Source organism: Balaenoptera borealis (assembly GCF_965194805.1).
Source record: "Balaenoptera borealis genome assembly, chromosome: 9".
Lineage (NCBI taxonomy): Eukaryota > Metazoa > Chordata > Mammalia > Artiodactyla > Balaenopteridae > Balaenoptera > Balaenoptera borealis.
In genome coordinates, this window is record NC_138873.1 from 29,393,077 (window position 1) to 29,406,878 (window position 13,802).

General features: G+C 42.5%; 1 protein-coding gene across 1 annotated transcript in view; it reads left to right on the forward strand.

Moving 5' to 3' along the window:
* SLC2A12 (solute carrier family 2 member 12) overlaps positions 1-13,448 on the forward strand; it is a 52,997-nt gene extending 39,549 nt beyond the window's left edge. The window contains exon 6 of the mRNA XM_082406071.1: positions 11,542-13,448. Coding sequence (XP_082262197.1) covers positions 11,542-11,695 — 154 coding nt within the window. The 3' untranslated portion in view covers positions 11,696-13,448. The remainder of the gene's footprint in view (positions 1-11,541) is intronic.
* The last annotated feature ends 354 nt before the right edge of the window (positions 13,449-13,802 follow it).

Here is a 13,802-nt window from a genome sequence, read left to right on the forward strand (position 1 = left end):
GGGCTTAAATGTCTACAATTATTCCAAATATGGCACAAAGTGAACTAAGAAAGTTAAAGAGTTTCCTACATGAATAGGCAGTTAGAACACTGGTTAAATAAAATTCATATGGAGAGACTGCTTGAACAATTTGACATAGCAGTGGCCTGTAGAATACTCCCCTTTTCTTTAGGAGCAGGTCTCACAGCTCCTGACTTTTGAAACTGTGGCCTGGGGGAGGAGAGGATGCAAAGGGGCCAGGAATGAAGGGGAACTTGTTGCTCTTCCTAGGATTTAATCATTCTGCCCCAAAATGTAGGGATTCGTGTTCATGGACTTTAATATAACAGGAGGAAACTACATATTTATAGTTTGTGCCTTTCTTCTAAAAAAACTTGCATTACACTAGAGAGAAATGTATGATGGCTACAGAAACTGTGGGCATAGTGATTCTTCAGCTTTTGTCTGAAGGAAGAATAAACTTGATAGGTGAATTGATGGTAGGTATATGTGTACAAATATATAGACCGAGCTCTTAATCCTGGTTTATTAGTATTATATAATAATTTATTATTATTATTAGGGTATGAAGTAAGTAGGAGTATGGATGAGTTTTACTTTGTACCTTATATACTTTAAAATGGTTTACAGGGAATTCCCTGGCGGTCCAGTGGTTAGGACTTGGCACTCTCACTGCCAGGACCCGGGTTCAATACCTGGTCAGGGAACTAAGATCTCACAAGCCGAGTGGGGTGGCCAAAAAAAAAAAAAAAAAGGTTTACATTTTAAAGACATTTCATTTTAGTAAGCAGAAAAACTTTTCTCTTAATTGAAGGTAAATGTCAACTGTAGGGCTGATTTTTGATGCAGATAAGGCCCTATTTTTAAAGCCTTCAATGAAAATGAAAAGTATTCATTTACAAAGAGAAATATAATTGTCAGGAAAGCCAGCTATCTCCTTGGCCTGGCCAGAGCATTGCCTGGCTCTATTCAAGTTGAAGTCAAATAATCGGATTTCTTGGCGAGCACAGAATCTGAATGACAATTAATTACACATACATGATTCAAATAACTAATAGCCTCAGACCTTGATAACGCAGTGCATTCATCTGTAAACTGGAAACATGTCTGACCGATGCAGGCCTTTTCCAGAACTTAGATGCCACGACAGCAGTGATGTCCACATCTGTTGGTCACCCTTCATTTCTCATCTTCCCTAGAGCTTGTTTCACATCAGTGGTCTATTTAGATATAAAACACTCTCCCCTAATGTAGTGGCTTAAAATACGCCATTTACTATTTTCCGTGATCCTTTGGTTTGGCTAGGTGGGGCCTTCGCTTATGTCACCCAGGCTCCCCCAACATCAGCAGGAGGGTCAGGTGGATTGGAAGGTGCTGACACGGCGGGGAGCTTCAGTTCTCTTCAGGTGGCCTCATCCTCCAGAAGGCTAACGTGGCTTCCCCACCTGTCAGACATCAACAATGTCTGCCTCCGGGCAGCATTCCAAGGTAGTGGAGGCATAAGCTGCAAGGTCCCATGAGGTTTCCCTTCTGGAAGTCACACTACATCACTTCCATTACTTTCTATTGTCAGTACAAGTCCCAAGGCCAGCCCAGGTTCAAGGGGTGTAGGGATTGACTTATGTCTTGATGAAACGAAGGGCAAAGTTTTTTGTTTTTGTTTTTTACCACATTTAATCTACCACACCTACTCTTTCTTGAAATTCTTTTACCTCCTAAGAAACAATTTTTTTCCCCTGGGTTTTCTCCTGACTCACTAACTCTTACTTCCTTATTTCTGCTTCTATTCCTACATGAGAGTTATCTTTGAAGAGTTAGCCCTATAGCCTTATGCCTTAAGGGCCAATGCAAATCCTCATCTTCAAAGCCTTGAGTAACCCTAGCCCCTAGCCCTGATAATATTCCTTTCACCAGGATCATCAATATTTTCTAGTCCCATTTTTTTTTGGTCACGCCACAGGGCATGCGGGATCTTAGTTTCCTGACCAGGGATCGAACCTGTGCCCCTTGCAGTGGACATGGGGAGCCCTAACCACTGGACCGCCAGGGAATTCCCCCCATTTTCTTTTTATATTGCCTTAGCTAAAACTCTAGTGATTTCACTTCCTTAATTAGGTAGGTTATAAAGTTTTGGCATCCAGGAATGGTCTTGGCCCATTATCTTTCGTGTGTAACCTCTACAGTGCCTAGCTTAAAACTGATTCCTAGCAGATGATTAAAAAGTATCCACTGTTCAGTTGGATACCTTGTGGTCAATCCAATGCTGAATTCATTGTGTGTGGGGATTAGATTATGGGTACCAATATAAACCACAACAAGTTTTGATTTGTGGATCACAGATGAGATTTAATCTTATGATCTAACAATCTGTGCAACAGGAAGAGGTATGTGTTCAGAAAAGGGAGACATATGGCCTCCAGCATACCACTCCCTGCCCGCAACTTCAGAGGTTGTTCATTCAACTCTTTGTTGATTATCTACTATGGAGTAGACACTATATTAGGAAAGGACTGAAAATATAGGAGACAAAGAATCCATAGCTCCTTTACTTGGAGAGGCAGACCAGAAAACAGATCATTGCAATACACTGTGTTGGCAAGTGCAAAGGAAGGGCACATGTTTTGGGGTAGAGAATGCCTTTAAAAATAAAGGTTTGTTACAATTCTTGTGAGCAATACTAACTAAAAAATTGAAGCAGGGAGAAAGCAGTAATGAATTAATTGAACGAAACTAAGAATCACTCCCCATTGCCCTCTTTTTTAAAGAGTCTAACTTGAAAGCAGAATGTTCTCAACGAATTAAGGTTAAGAAACTTTTAGATCTTTTTTTTTTTTTTTTTAATATGGGGCTGTCAGAATGGATCAAATTTCAAACCGAATGAAAATTTGAAGACAAAACTTAAGCCAATCTTTCCATCCAGTAGGCCTCCAGAATAAGACATTCTGTAAGAACATAGTGATGTGGGTGTCTAAAGCTCAACAAAACATATTCATTCAGAATTCGGGGTGGGGAAGAAATCTGTCTAAATTAACCAAACTCTGCATTATGAAATGTTTTTGAATTACTCAAACTTAAATCCAGACCCTCTCCAAGAAAGTTTTAAATTGCAAATTAGGAGAGATCCAAAAGCCCAAGTACTCCCCACCCCTAGACAGATTCCACAAGTACCAGGAGGTTGGTGTAGAAGAACAAATAGAGATAAGGGCACAGGTGCCAATTATGAAAGACGAGGTGGCAAAACAATTCTGCATTCCAAATTCATTTCTAGGAGCAGCAAGCAGCAGTGTCTACCAGGGATGCATTCTTGTGGGGAAAGCCCAGTACCTGAGGGCAGAAAGGAAACAGTTGCCTTCAGAAATCTTGGCTAACTCTGATTTCTGCAACATCAAAGAGCCTGGGACATGTCTTAGCTTGAAGCAGTAGGTTGGCAAATGCTTTAAAAATGAAAATGTAAGCAGCCTGAATGGTATAAATTGACCAAAGTTATGTATGAAGTATGTGTATTAAACAAGGTTCCCTGGAGGGAAATGGCAGAGACAAAAATAGAAATAAAATACATAATGGTATTGAAAAGTGATCGAACTAGCTAAGTGAACGTGGGGCGGTGGAAAGCCCTCGGGGACTTGTGAGGACACGAAAGTTGACGTAAACTCGAAGATGGAGGACGGCTACTGCTGAGCTAAGGGAGTCTTCATGAACTTCGGAGTTAATGAAACAGTGAATCAACTTTTGTCCCCAGGGAAAGAGAGTCCATATGTGTATGTCCCAATGATTTTCTAAGCAGCAAGAAAGGAAACTATTTATAATACCAAATTAACTTCAAATTTGATACTCCATACCGCTTGATATTTTCCTTTCTCATATTTGGAGTTGGCTTCTTTCCCTTCTATTTCTACAAGGCTGAGAAAACAAATATTCTTCCAAAGTTGTTAAGTTTCTTGTAAGATAAACAATGACTCAGTGGAGAGGTCAGAAAAGATTTCAGCAATAATGTAATTTGAAAGGATTTCATTTTGAACTTGTGCCCTGCCAGCTACAAACACAAACACAAAATGGGACATTTGCCATATGTGCTATTTCAGCTGTGACTTTCATTCTTTTCCCCAGTTTAAGTGGAAACAATTAGAGAAAACTAACAAGTTAATGTTTTGTAAATATTTTAGTTCTGAGACTTAGGTTACTTTTCACTTTTAGCAGCTCATTTTATGTGGTCATTCCTTCATTCATTCACCCAAATTCATTTATTCGCTAAATACTTACTGAGCACCTGTTCCGTGCCACGCACTGTTCTAGGTGCTATGACATTAATCAGTGAGCAAAAATGCCATGAGAATTAAGATAGTAAGCGTGTGGGGGGGGTACTTTTGTTCTTTGGGGTTTTTGTTTCGTTGTACATTTTTATTAGAGTAGTTGATTTACAATGTTGTGTTAGTGTTCGCTGTACAGCAAAGTGAATCAGTTATACATATACATATATCCACTCTTTTTTAGATTCTTTTCCCATATAGATCATTACAGAGTATTGAGTGGAGTTCCCTGTGCTATACAGTAGGCCCATATTAGTTATCTATTTTATGTATAGTAGTGCAACACTTGTTATTTTCTACTTTTTTTTTTTTTTTTTTTGGTAGTGGCCAACCTAATGGCTTGAGGTGGTATCTTATTGTAGGGGGTACTTTATTTATTTGTTTATTTATTTATGGCTGTGTTGGGTCTTTGTTACTGTGCGTGGGCTCTCTCTAGTTGCGGCGAGCGGGGGCTACTCTTCATTGCAGTGCGTGGGCTTCTCATTGCGGTGGCTTCTCTTGTTGCAGAGCATGGGCTCTAGGCACGCAGGCTTCAGTAGTTGTGGCACGTGGGCTCAGTAGTTGTGGCTCACAGGCTCTAGAGCTCAGGCTCAGTAGTTGTGGCACACGGGCTTAGTTGCTCCGCAGCATGTGGGATCTTCCCGGACCAGGGCTTGAACCCGTGTCCCCTGCACTGGCAGGCGGATTCTTAACCACTGCACCACCAGGGGAAGCCCAGGGGGGTACTTTTGATTGGTGATCTGAGATGGTTACCCTGAGAGATAACATTTAAGATAAAATCTGAGTAGTAATGAAGAGCCAACCCTGCAAAGGTAGGGGGAAAGAGAATTCAGGCAGAGAACAGCTAGTGCAAAGACTAAATCAGAAACACACTGGACCTGTTCCAGGAATCAAAAGGTGCTCAGGAGGCTGCAATCTTTGAGATCCAGTGAGAAAGTCGGTGGAGACTGACGTGTGGGGCTTTACAGACTGAGTTTGGATTTCATTCTAAGTGCAATGGGAAGCTACTAAAGTATTTTCAGCAGGGGAGTGACATGACCTCATTTACTTTAAGGCGTGCCAAGCCTGCGTCTGCAGGCACACAGCTGAACATAGCTGAGAAAGCACACGAGCACAGGGCTGGGGCCCAGGTTCAATCATCCTCACTGACCTCAAGAGGCCCCCTCCATGCTACCTGGCAATCACCCATGTCCCTTGTCCATGAACTGTCTCTCCTAGACAACTGCTCAATACCAGCCTCTCTCTGGAAACCTCCCACCTCCTTAGCCGTCCTCACTCCCGCCAACAGCCTTGCTCCTGACTTCATGGAAGAAATGAACACAATCAGAAAGGGAACTTCCTTAACCTTCCACCTCAACCCACACATCAGTATTTGTATCCAAATACACCACCATCCCTCTGGGTTCTGTCTTTTAACTCATTCCTATGTGAAGTCAACCACTTCATGCCCTCTGCCCTTCCCTTCTCCAGAACATTCCCCAATAGTCCTCCCTGATCACCCCTGCATCATCCATATCTCCCCTCTCTCCTAGGTCTCTGTTTTGCATCAGCAGAGCAAAATGCGTGATTTTTTTCCCCATCTTAAAAAAAAATCTTTTGAGCCCATTTTCCTCCCTAGGTTTTGCTCTGCTATCATTTTTTAAAATTAGATTTATTTATTTTTATTTATTCATTTTTGGCTGCGTTGGGTCTTCGTTGCCGCTCGCGGGCTTTCTCTAGTTGCGGCGAGCGGAGGCTACTCCTGGTTGCAGTGTGCGGGCTTCTCATTGCAGTGCTTCTCTTGTTGTAGAGCACGGGCTCTAGGCACACGGGCTTCAGTAGTCGTGGCATGTGGGCTCAGTAGTCGCGGCATGTGGGCTCAGTAGTTGTGGCTCGCGGGCTCTAGAGCTCAGGCTCAGCAGTTGTGGTGCACGGGCTTAGTTGCTCCGTGGCATGTGGGATCTTCCCGGACGAGGGATCGAACCTGTGTCCCCTGCATTGGCAGGCGGATTCTTAACCACTGTGCCACCAGGGAAGTCCTGCTCTGCTATCATTTATTTTCACCTGTATTCTTTGCCATCATTTATAGCAAAGTTCTTTCAGAGTTGTCTCTATTCACTGTTAGCAATTCCTCTCTTCCTATTCTCTCATGAACCTGCTCTGATGAGACTTTTATGGCCATTACTCTACTGTCATTGCTCCTTTTAACATCCTGGTTACCTCCATGTTGCTAAACCCAGTGATCAATTCTCATTCGTCGTCTTAATGGCTCATGTAGTGACCATCCCCAGCATTGACTGGGGTGAGCATGCCCTCCTTCCCAAAATACTTGCTTCGCTGCCGTCAGGGACCGGCCTCCTGGTTGTTTCCTACCAGTCACTCCTCCTCAGCATCCTCTGCTGGTTCCATCTCATCTGTCACTATCTTAAAGTTGGTGTGCCCTAGGGCTTCGTCCTCTGACCCCTTCTCTATCCCCTCACTGGCTCGTTGATCTCAAAGTTATGGTCTTTACACCATCCATATGCCACTGAATCCAACATTTACATCTCCAGCTTCAATATCTCTCCTGAACACAAGGCTTGTCTATTCAACTGTTTGCTCTCCAACTCTTTTCAAATGTCTAACAAATATTACAAACATGATCTGAATTGAACCCCAATATTCCCCAAACCTACTCCACTCGCAGACTTTTCCACCTCAGTTGATGTCAACCTTATCCTTCTACTTGCTCTGGTCACAAACCTTGGCGTCTCCCCTGACTCTTTCCCTCCCACCCCATGTTCAGTCTTTCAGAAAACAGTGTTGGCTCTAATTTAAAAATAGATCCAGGGACTTCCCTGGAAGCACAGTGGTTAAGAATCTGCCTGCCAATGCAGGGGACACGGGTTTGAGTCCTGGTCTGGGAAGATCCCACATGCCTTGGAGCAACTAAGCCCGTGCGCCACAACTACTGAGCCTGTGCTCTAGAGCTTGTGAGCCACAACTACTGAGCCCCTGTGCTGCAACTACTGAAGCCTGTGCGCCTAGAGCCCGTGCTCCACAACAAGAGCAGCCACTGCAATAAGAATTCTGTGCACCACAACGAAGAGCAGCCCCCGCTCGCTGCAACTAGAGAAAGCCTGTGCGCAGCAATGAAGACCCAACACAGCCAAAAATAAATAAATAAATAAATTTATTAAAAAAAAAATAGATCCAGAGCCTGCCACCTGCACTGCCCCTCCTTTGATCTGAGTCGCCGTGCTCTCTCCTGCGTTACTGTAGTAACCACCTGCCTGGTCCTGTTTTCAGCCTCCATCCCCTCCGATCTGTTTTCAGCACAGCAGCCAGTGATCCCTTTAAATATGATCAAGCTATTCCTTTGCTCAAATCCTCCAGCGGCTTTGATGGCCCGTACAGCCCTACATATCCTACTACTCTCCCCCTCTTTCACTCTCATCAGCTGCACTGGCCATTTTGCTGCATCCCAAACACACCACGCAATGCTCAAGACTCAGGGTCTCTGCCCTGGTTTCCTCTATCTAGAATTCCCTTCCCTTAGATATCCACTTGTCTCACCACTTTATCTCCTTCTGAATTGTCCTGTTACTCTATTTAAAGTCACAATCGTGTCCCGACTCTGCATCCACTCTCTTTTTTCAGTTTTTCCCCCAAAGCTGGTACCTTCTATATTTCACTTGGTTTCTTGTCTATCTCCTCTCGCTCCATTAAGTTCCTTGAAGGCAGGGAATTTTGTATACTTTGTTCACTGTTGTTTCCCAGCACCTGGAATAATTTCTTCACATATAATTGAAGCTCACTATTGAAAATGAAGAAATTAATGAATTAACTGGATATAGGAGTAAGGCAATGATGTAGTCAGGGTGGTACCTAAATTTTTAGCTTGAGAAAGTGCACGGACGGTAAAACAGGGGAGCCCTTTCAGAACTAGGTTTCAGGGCTGGAAAGATTACAGAGATGTCCATTAGACATCAGATGGATATAGTACTGGTTGGCAGCTGGATATGTAAATATGAAATTCTGGAGACACTCAGAGTCAGGGTCAGATTTGGGTAAGTGGTATTCAGGTTATGGAACCAGATGAGATCATCTAGTCAGAGAGCAGAGAGAAGAGAATGAGGTGCAGGACCAAGCCCTAGATTACGCCAACACTTAGAGAACAGGCAGAGGAGAGTGAGTATCGAAAGGACTGAAAAGGAGCCAACGGGGAGGCTGGAGAGGAGCCAGGAGAATATGGTGTCACTGAAACCAAGAGGAGTGTTGTCAGAAGGAGGGACTGGATGGTGCTGGGAAGGGGAGCAAACAGGGTGATCATAACCTCGACTGTCTTTACACATCGCTGCTCCTTTCACAAGCATCCCACTCACCCTCGGACCACTCTGCGTTTCAGCTCTCTCTCAAGCACCTATCAGGACTGGGAATCCACTGAAGAGTCATCACCTGTGTCCTCACTTCCTTTCTTACCTTCCTTAGATCCCATGCACCACCCCTCCCTTTACCCTGCCCTCTCTCCCTCCATTCAGGCAAACCTTAATTCTGATTAAGCCAGTTCTTAGCTTGTTTTATCCCTGCGTCCGAGGAACTTGGCTTGAGATACACCCAACTATACTGACAAGTCCAGTTTTAAATTGATGAACATAAGTCTCAAGTAGGTCTTCAGGAATGTCCTGCAACCTACCACACGGCCCTGGTCAGTTGATTTTCCTACTGTCCAAGATGGTGGCCTCACACCCTGTCCCCTCTCAAGCCTCCAGCACTCCCTCCCACTTCCTCGCTCTCTGCTGATGCTCTTGGGTTTTTAGTTCACCGAGAAAACAGAAAGAAAGAGCCCAGTTCATTCTCCACACCATCTACTCAACTACCTACATCTATGCCCACCTTCTCTCTCTTGGTGCAAAGGCCAATTCTTTCATTTGTCCTGAGCATGTCATCAATTTCCCCCTTCTATGGGATTATCATCACACACACACACACACACACACACACACACACAGAGCTGCAGTACTCCCCATCCTAAACAACATACCTCCCTAGACCTCAAATCTCAAATTACCCCTGGGTACCCACTCACCCCCTGCCCACTTTTCAGTTCCAGAGTGCTCTGCTTGTTGTCTCCAGGTCCTCACCTCTCATTCTTTCTTGAACTTACTCCTCTCAGGCTTGCTTTCCTGCTTTCTGACTCCCCAGGCTACTCATGACTTCTGCCGAGTTACCAAACCTCAGGGTCAGTTCCCGCGTTGTGACTTTCCAGCAGCACGTGCCCAGGCCCTCATGCTCCCTATCTTTAAACTTTTTTTTTTTTTTTTCACTGTCTTCTGGAATATTAGTTTCCTGGTTTTCCTCCTACCTCATTAGTCATTCCTTGGTCTCCGCTGCTTCCCCTTCCTCCCTCCCTCCCTTCAAATACCATAATGCCCAGGGCTCAATCCTTAGATCTCCATCTACACTCACTTCTTGGATGTACTCCCCTGGCTTTATCAGCCATCCATAAATTGATGACTCCCAAATGGTTATCTCTAGTCTCGGACCTTTTACCTGATTTTCGAATTCCGAAATCCAAGTGTCCACTTGACATCTTTGGTTGGAACGTCCAAAAGGCATCTCTAATCTAATATGACAGAACTCTTGATTCCCAGTCCCCTTGATCACCCAGTCACATTTCCTCCACTGGTCTTCTGCTTGGGGGGAACTTCTGAGGCCAGGGGTGCTTTGAGGCCAGAGGCTTAGGATTCATCCACGCTACTCCTTACACCCCACAGCTACACTATCAGTAAGTCTTGTTAGCTGTTAACAAAACATATGAATATACACTTTCCACCAGTACTGTTCTAAATCCAAGCCACCGTCTTTTATTTGGACTTACTAACCTCCAAACTAGTCTTTCTCTTTCAACTCCTGTGCTCTGCACGCTATTCTCCATACAGCAGTTAGATGGATCTTTTATTTTTTGTGATAAACATTTATTATTTCACACAGTGTCTGTGGGTCTGGAGTTTAGGAGTGGTTTGGCAGGATGGCTCTGGTTCTGGAAGTTGCAATCTAGCTGTTGGTCAAGGCTGCAATCATCTGAGGACTTTACTGAGGCTCAAGGATTAAATTTTTAAAAAAATATTTGGTTGTGCTGGGTCTTAGTTGCAGCAGGCGGGCTCCTTAGTTGTGGCATGAGAACTCTTAGTTGCAGCATGCATGTGGGATCTAGTTCCCTGATAGGGATCGAACCCGGGCCCCCTGCATTGGGAGCACGGAGTCTTATCCACTGCGCCACCAGGGAAGTCCCTACATGGATCTTAAAAATGTCATTCCTCAGCTCAAGATCCCATGGTTCCTACTACATTTTGAATAAAATTCAAGCTTCTTAACTATGGCTGCTACCCTCCCCTCCAACCTCACGTCTGTCATTCATGTACTCGCCATGCTCTAGCCATATCGGACTTTCCGCAACACAGCACTTAGCTGCATTCCTTCACGTGGTTCCCTCCCTAACTTCACTCTAGTTTCTGATCAGATGTCACCTAATCTTTAGAGATGCCAGCAGTATGATACAGTCCCCCACACCCCAACTAAGTCATTCTTTTTCCCTTTCTTGGTTTACTTTTCTCCTTAGCACTCTTACTACTTGAAATTATATGCTTACGTGCTTGGCTCCTGTTAAGGCGTAAGCTCCTTGAAAGCCAGAGTCTTTATCTCTTCCATTCATAGCACCTGGCATGTTGTAGCCACTCGATGAACTGGTTAAATTATAGGACAGGATATTTGAAAGGGGAGAGAGAGGTTCAAAGGTGTTTATTTAAATAAACATAAAATACTAGAGCATGTTTTTACGCTGATGGGAATAATGTTGCAGAAATGAATTTGTTAATGCAGGGGCAAGGGGATAATGCAGAAAGCAGAATATGTAGATATAAATATAGGCATATTGGTAAGCAGAGTTTGACAAAAGGGAAGACATTAAAGAGGATCTGGGATGTAATCTCCAGTAGTTCTATGTTAGACTATCCTTGGAATCCTTCCCTGCAGACAGGAATGCCATGATTATGTTCTGAGAAGAAGGCACCCCACCTTACCCTTTGCATGAGATTGATCAAAGGTCTGTGGTGCACTGAATTTCATGACACACGTGGAAACTTTGCAATAAACCTTGGTCTTTTTTTGCAGAGCTAAAACATTAAAGCCCCAGGGTGATTTTAAAAATTATAGCCTGCACATTTTCAAATACCGTAAATTATGACATTTTCATTAGTGCCTCTTTCTCTTTCAGGAACTATGTGAAAAACAATATTTGTTTTATGAGTCATCACCAAGAGGAATTAGTGCCAAAACAGCTTCAAAAAAGAAAACCCCAAGAACAGTTCTTGGAGTCTAAAAAGCTACGGGGTAGGGGACAGCCAAGGCAGCTTTCTCCACAGACCTAATGGCCTCAAAACCTTACAAATGTTCATACAGTATGAGAACATTTAGGGTGTCTTCCTACCAATACATATTGGCCACTCCCATGTTTTCTCTTCAGTTTCACAGAGCTAGTTTAAAAGGGACACCCTGAAATTATAGAGACAATCTTTAATCTCTACCCCCCCAAAAAGGAACCATGAAAGGTAGGTGAGGAACAAGGTCCCAAGTGACCCCTTTCTTACTCTGAGCAGAATACCAGGTTAAAAAATAATACCGGTTGGTTCTCTTCCACCTTCTTCACAGAGCAGCCTTTGAAAGACTATGAACTAGTGATGAGAACAACTTTGACCTTAAGGTTTGTATGCATAGAGGCCAGTTGCGGCTTTATTATTAAGACACAGAAGTTGTCTGAACATAAGCTTATGGTTTTTTGCCTACCAAGACACTACCTGCACTGGGTCTTGTGTAAAAAAGAACCAGGACACAATGTGGACAATTGCAAACATGTTCTAGGTTAGGATAGGGTCCTGGTTAGGATTTTAGTGATAATTTCTAATTACAGTTCAACAACTATAAAGATTATACAGCCTATTTTATGAATTATGAACTACAATGTAATTCAAAATATCCTTTTATGAATTTGGTATTAGTATTATAAAATATTAAGAGAAACAACTCTGCAATGGTTGAGAAAAATAAGCACTTTTCCATCCATTTTTAAAAAATACGAATAGAAAGGACAATTTCAAAATCCTGGGACCATATTTATTTAGAGGTAGCTGTTAGTAAAACACGAGAAAAGGAGTCAGGCCATTAGGTTATTTATCCAAATCTGTAAGTAATTAGGTTTGAGTTACTAAGTCAAGCTTATACAGTTCTCTCTTTGTAAGGCTTTCATGATACCTTAATAGCGATCCATAGTTTCCTGTGATTCTTCGCACTCCTCAGGATTATCACTACCTCAGGTTATGGCCTACAGGCTATAATTGATGCTGACTTTCAGATGCCTGCAAACATAATAAATGACATCCAAACATCGGGACGATTCCCTCAGTATGGTCTTCTCCATGATGAAACAGAGATCACCGACTGTACCAGAAACTTGGGTTTTCACCCACACAACAATGGATTGCTCTCTTCTGTATTTCACCAGTTGAATTTTAAGACGTGGGGAGGCATTTTACCAATAGAATTTGGATACGATGATAGAAAATCTACAATAAAGAATCTCAAACCACTTATGCAGTAACCCATTAAATGACTAATATTATAAGCTATGGGAGACACACACAAAAAGTACTGAACAACCTAACTTGAAAAAGAATACAAAAATATGATTAACCTGAAGAAAGGAGAATCCTAAGAGTCAAAAGCCCTTTTTATTCAGCTTGAAATTTTTCTATTGGCCCATAACAAACTGTCCCAGTTTGATATAAGGAAATATGATCTACTGCATTCCCTTATAATGAAGTGATCTGACTACAACCTATGTAAGCAATAGTAAAACTGTATTATCAGGAACTCAGGAGAATGACTAAAAGTCCTGGTGCTGAAACATACTATCTAAATTAAAATTGGCAGGGGAAGTTATGAGGAAGGGAGATTTGCAGACTTCATTCTGCATGGTACATTTCATATGCAAGTTGGAACATGCATTGTTCACTTGTTTTGGAAGAAGGGAAAGTGTGTTCTGTAGAGGATCAATTTAAGAAATTTATTATGAACCTTCAGTGCAATTATACGCTGAGATTAAAAAAGGTCAAGACAAGTAATCAATATGAATTTCTTTTTTTCTTTGCCAAGCATCACAGATTGTCAGATATTTAACAAAACTGTTACATATTTCGCTGTGCAGTTCAAACACTGTATATACTTTAGCTATCTCTTGGCTTAGCCATACATTGTAAATGGGCAGGAAACTGTTTATAAACCTAGTAGGTTTATCACTAAGTGATTTCAACTTCAGTATCTTAAACACTCTCTTGTATTTTTCTTTTATTATCCAGAATCTATAATGAAACAGTTCTGTTTTCAAACTAAATTTTACCCAATATGCACCCAATTAGAGTTTTTTGACTTTCAAAAATAAAAAAGGGGGAATACTTATAATTTATATGTATATATTCACAG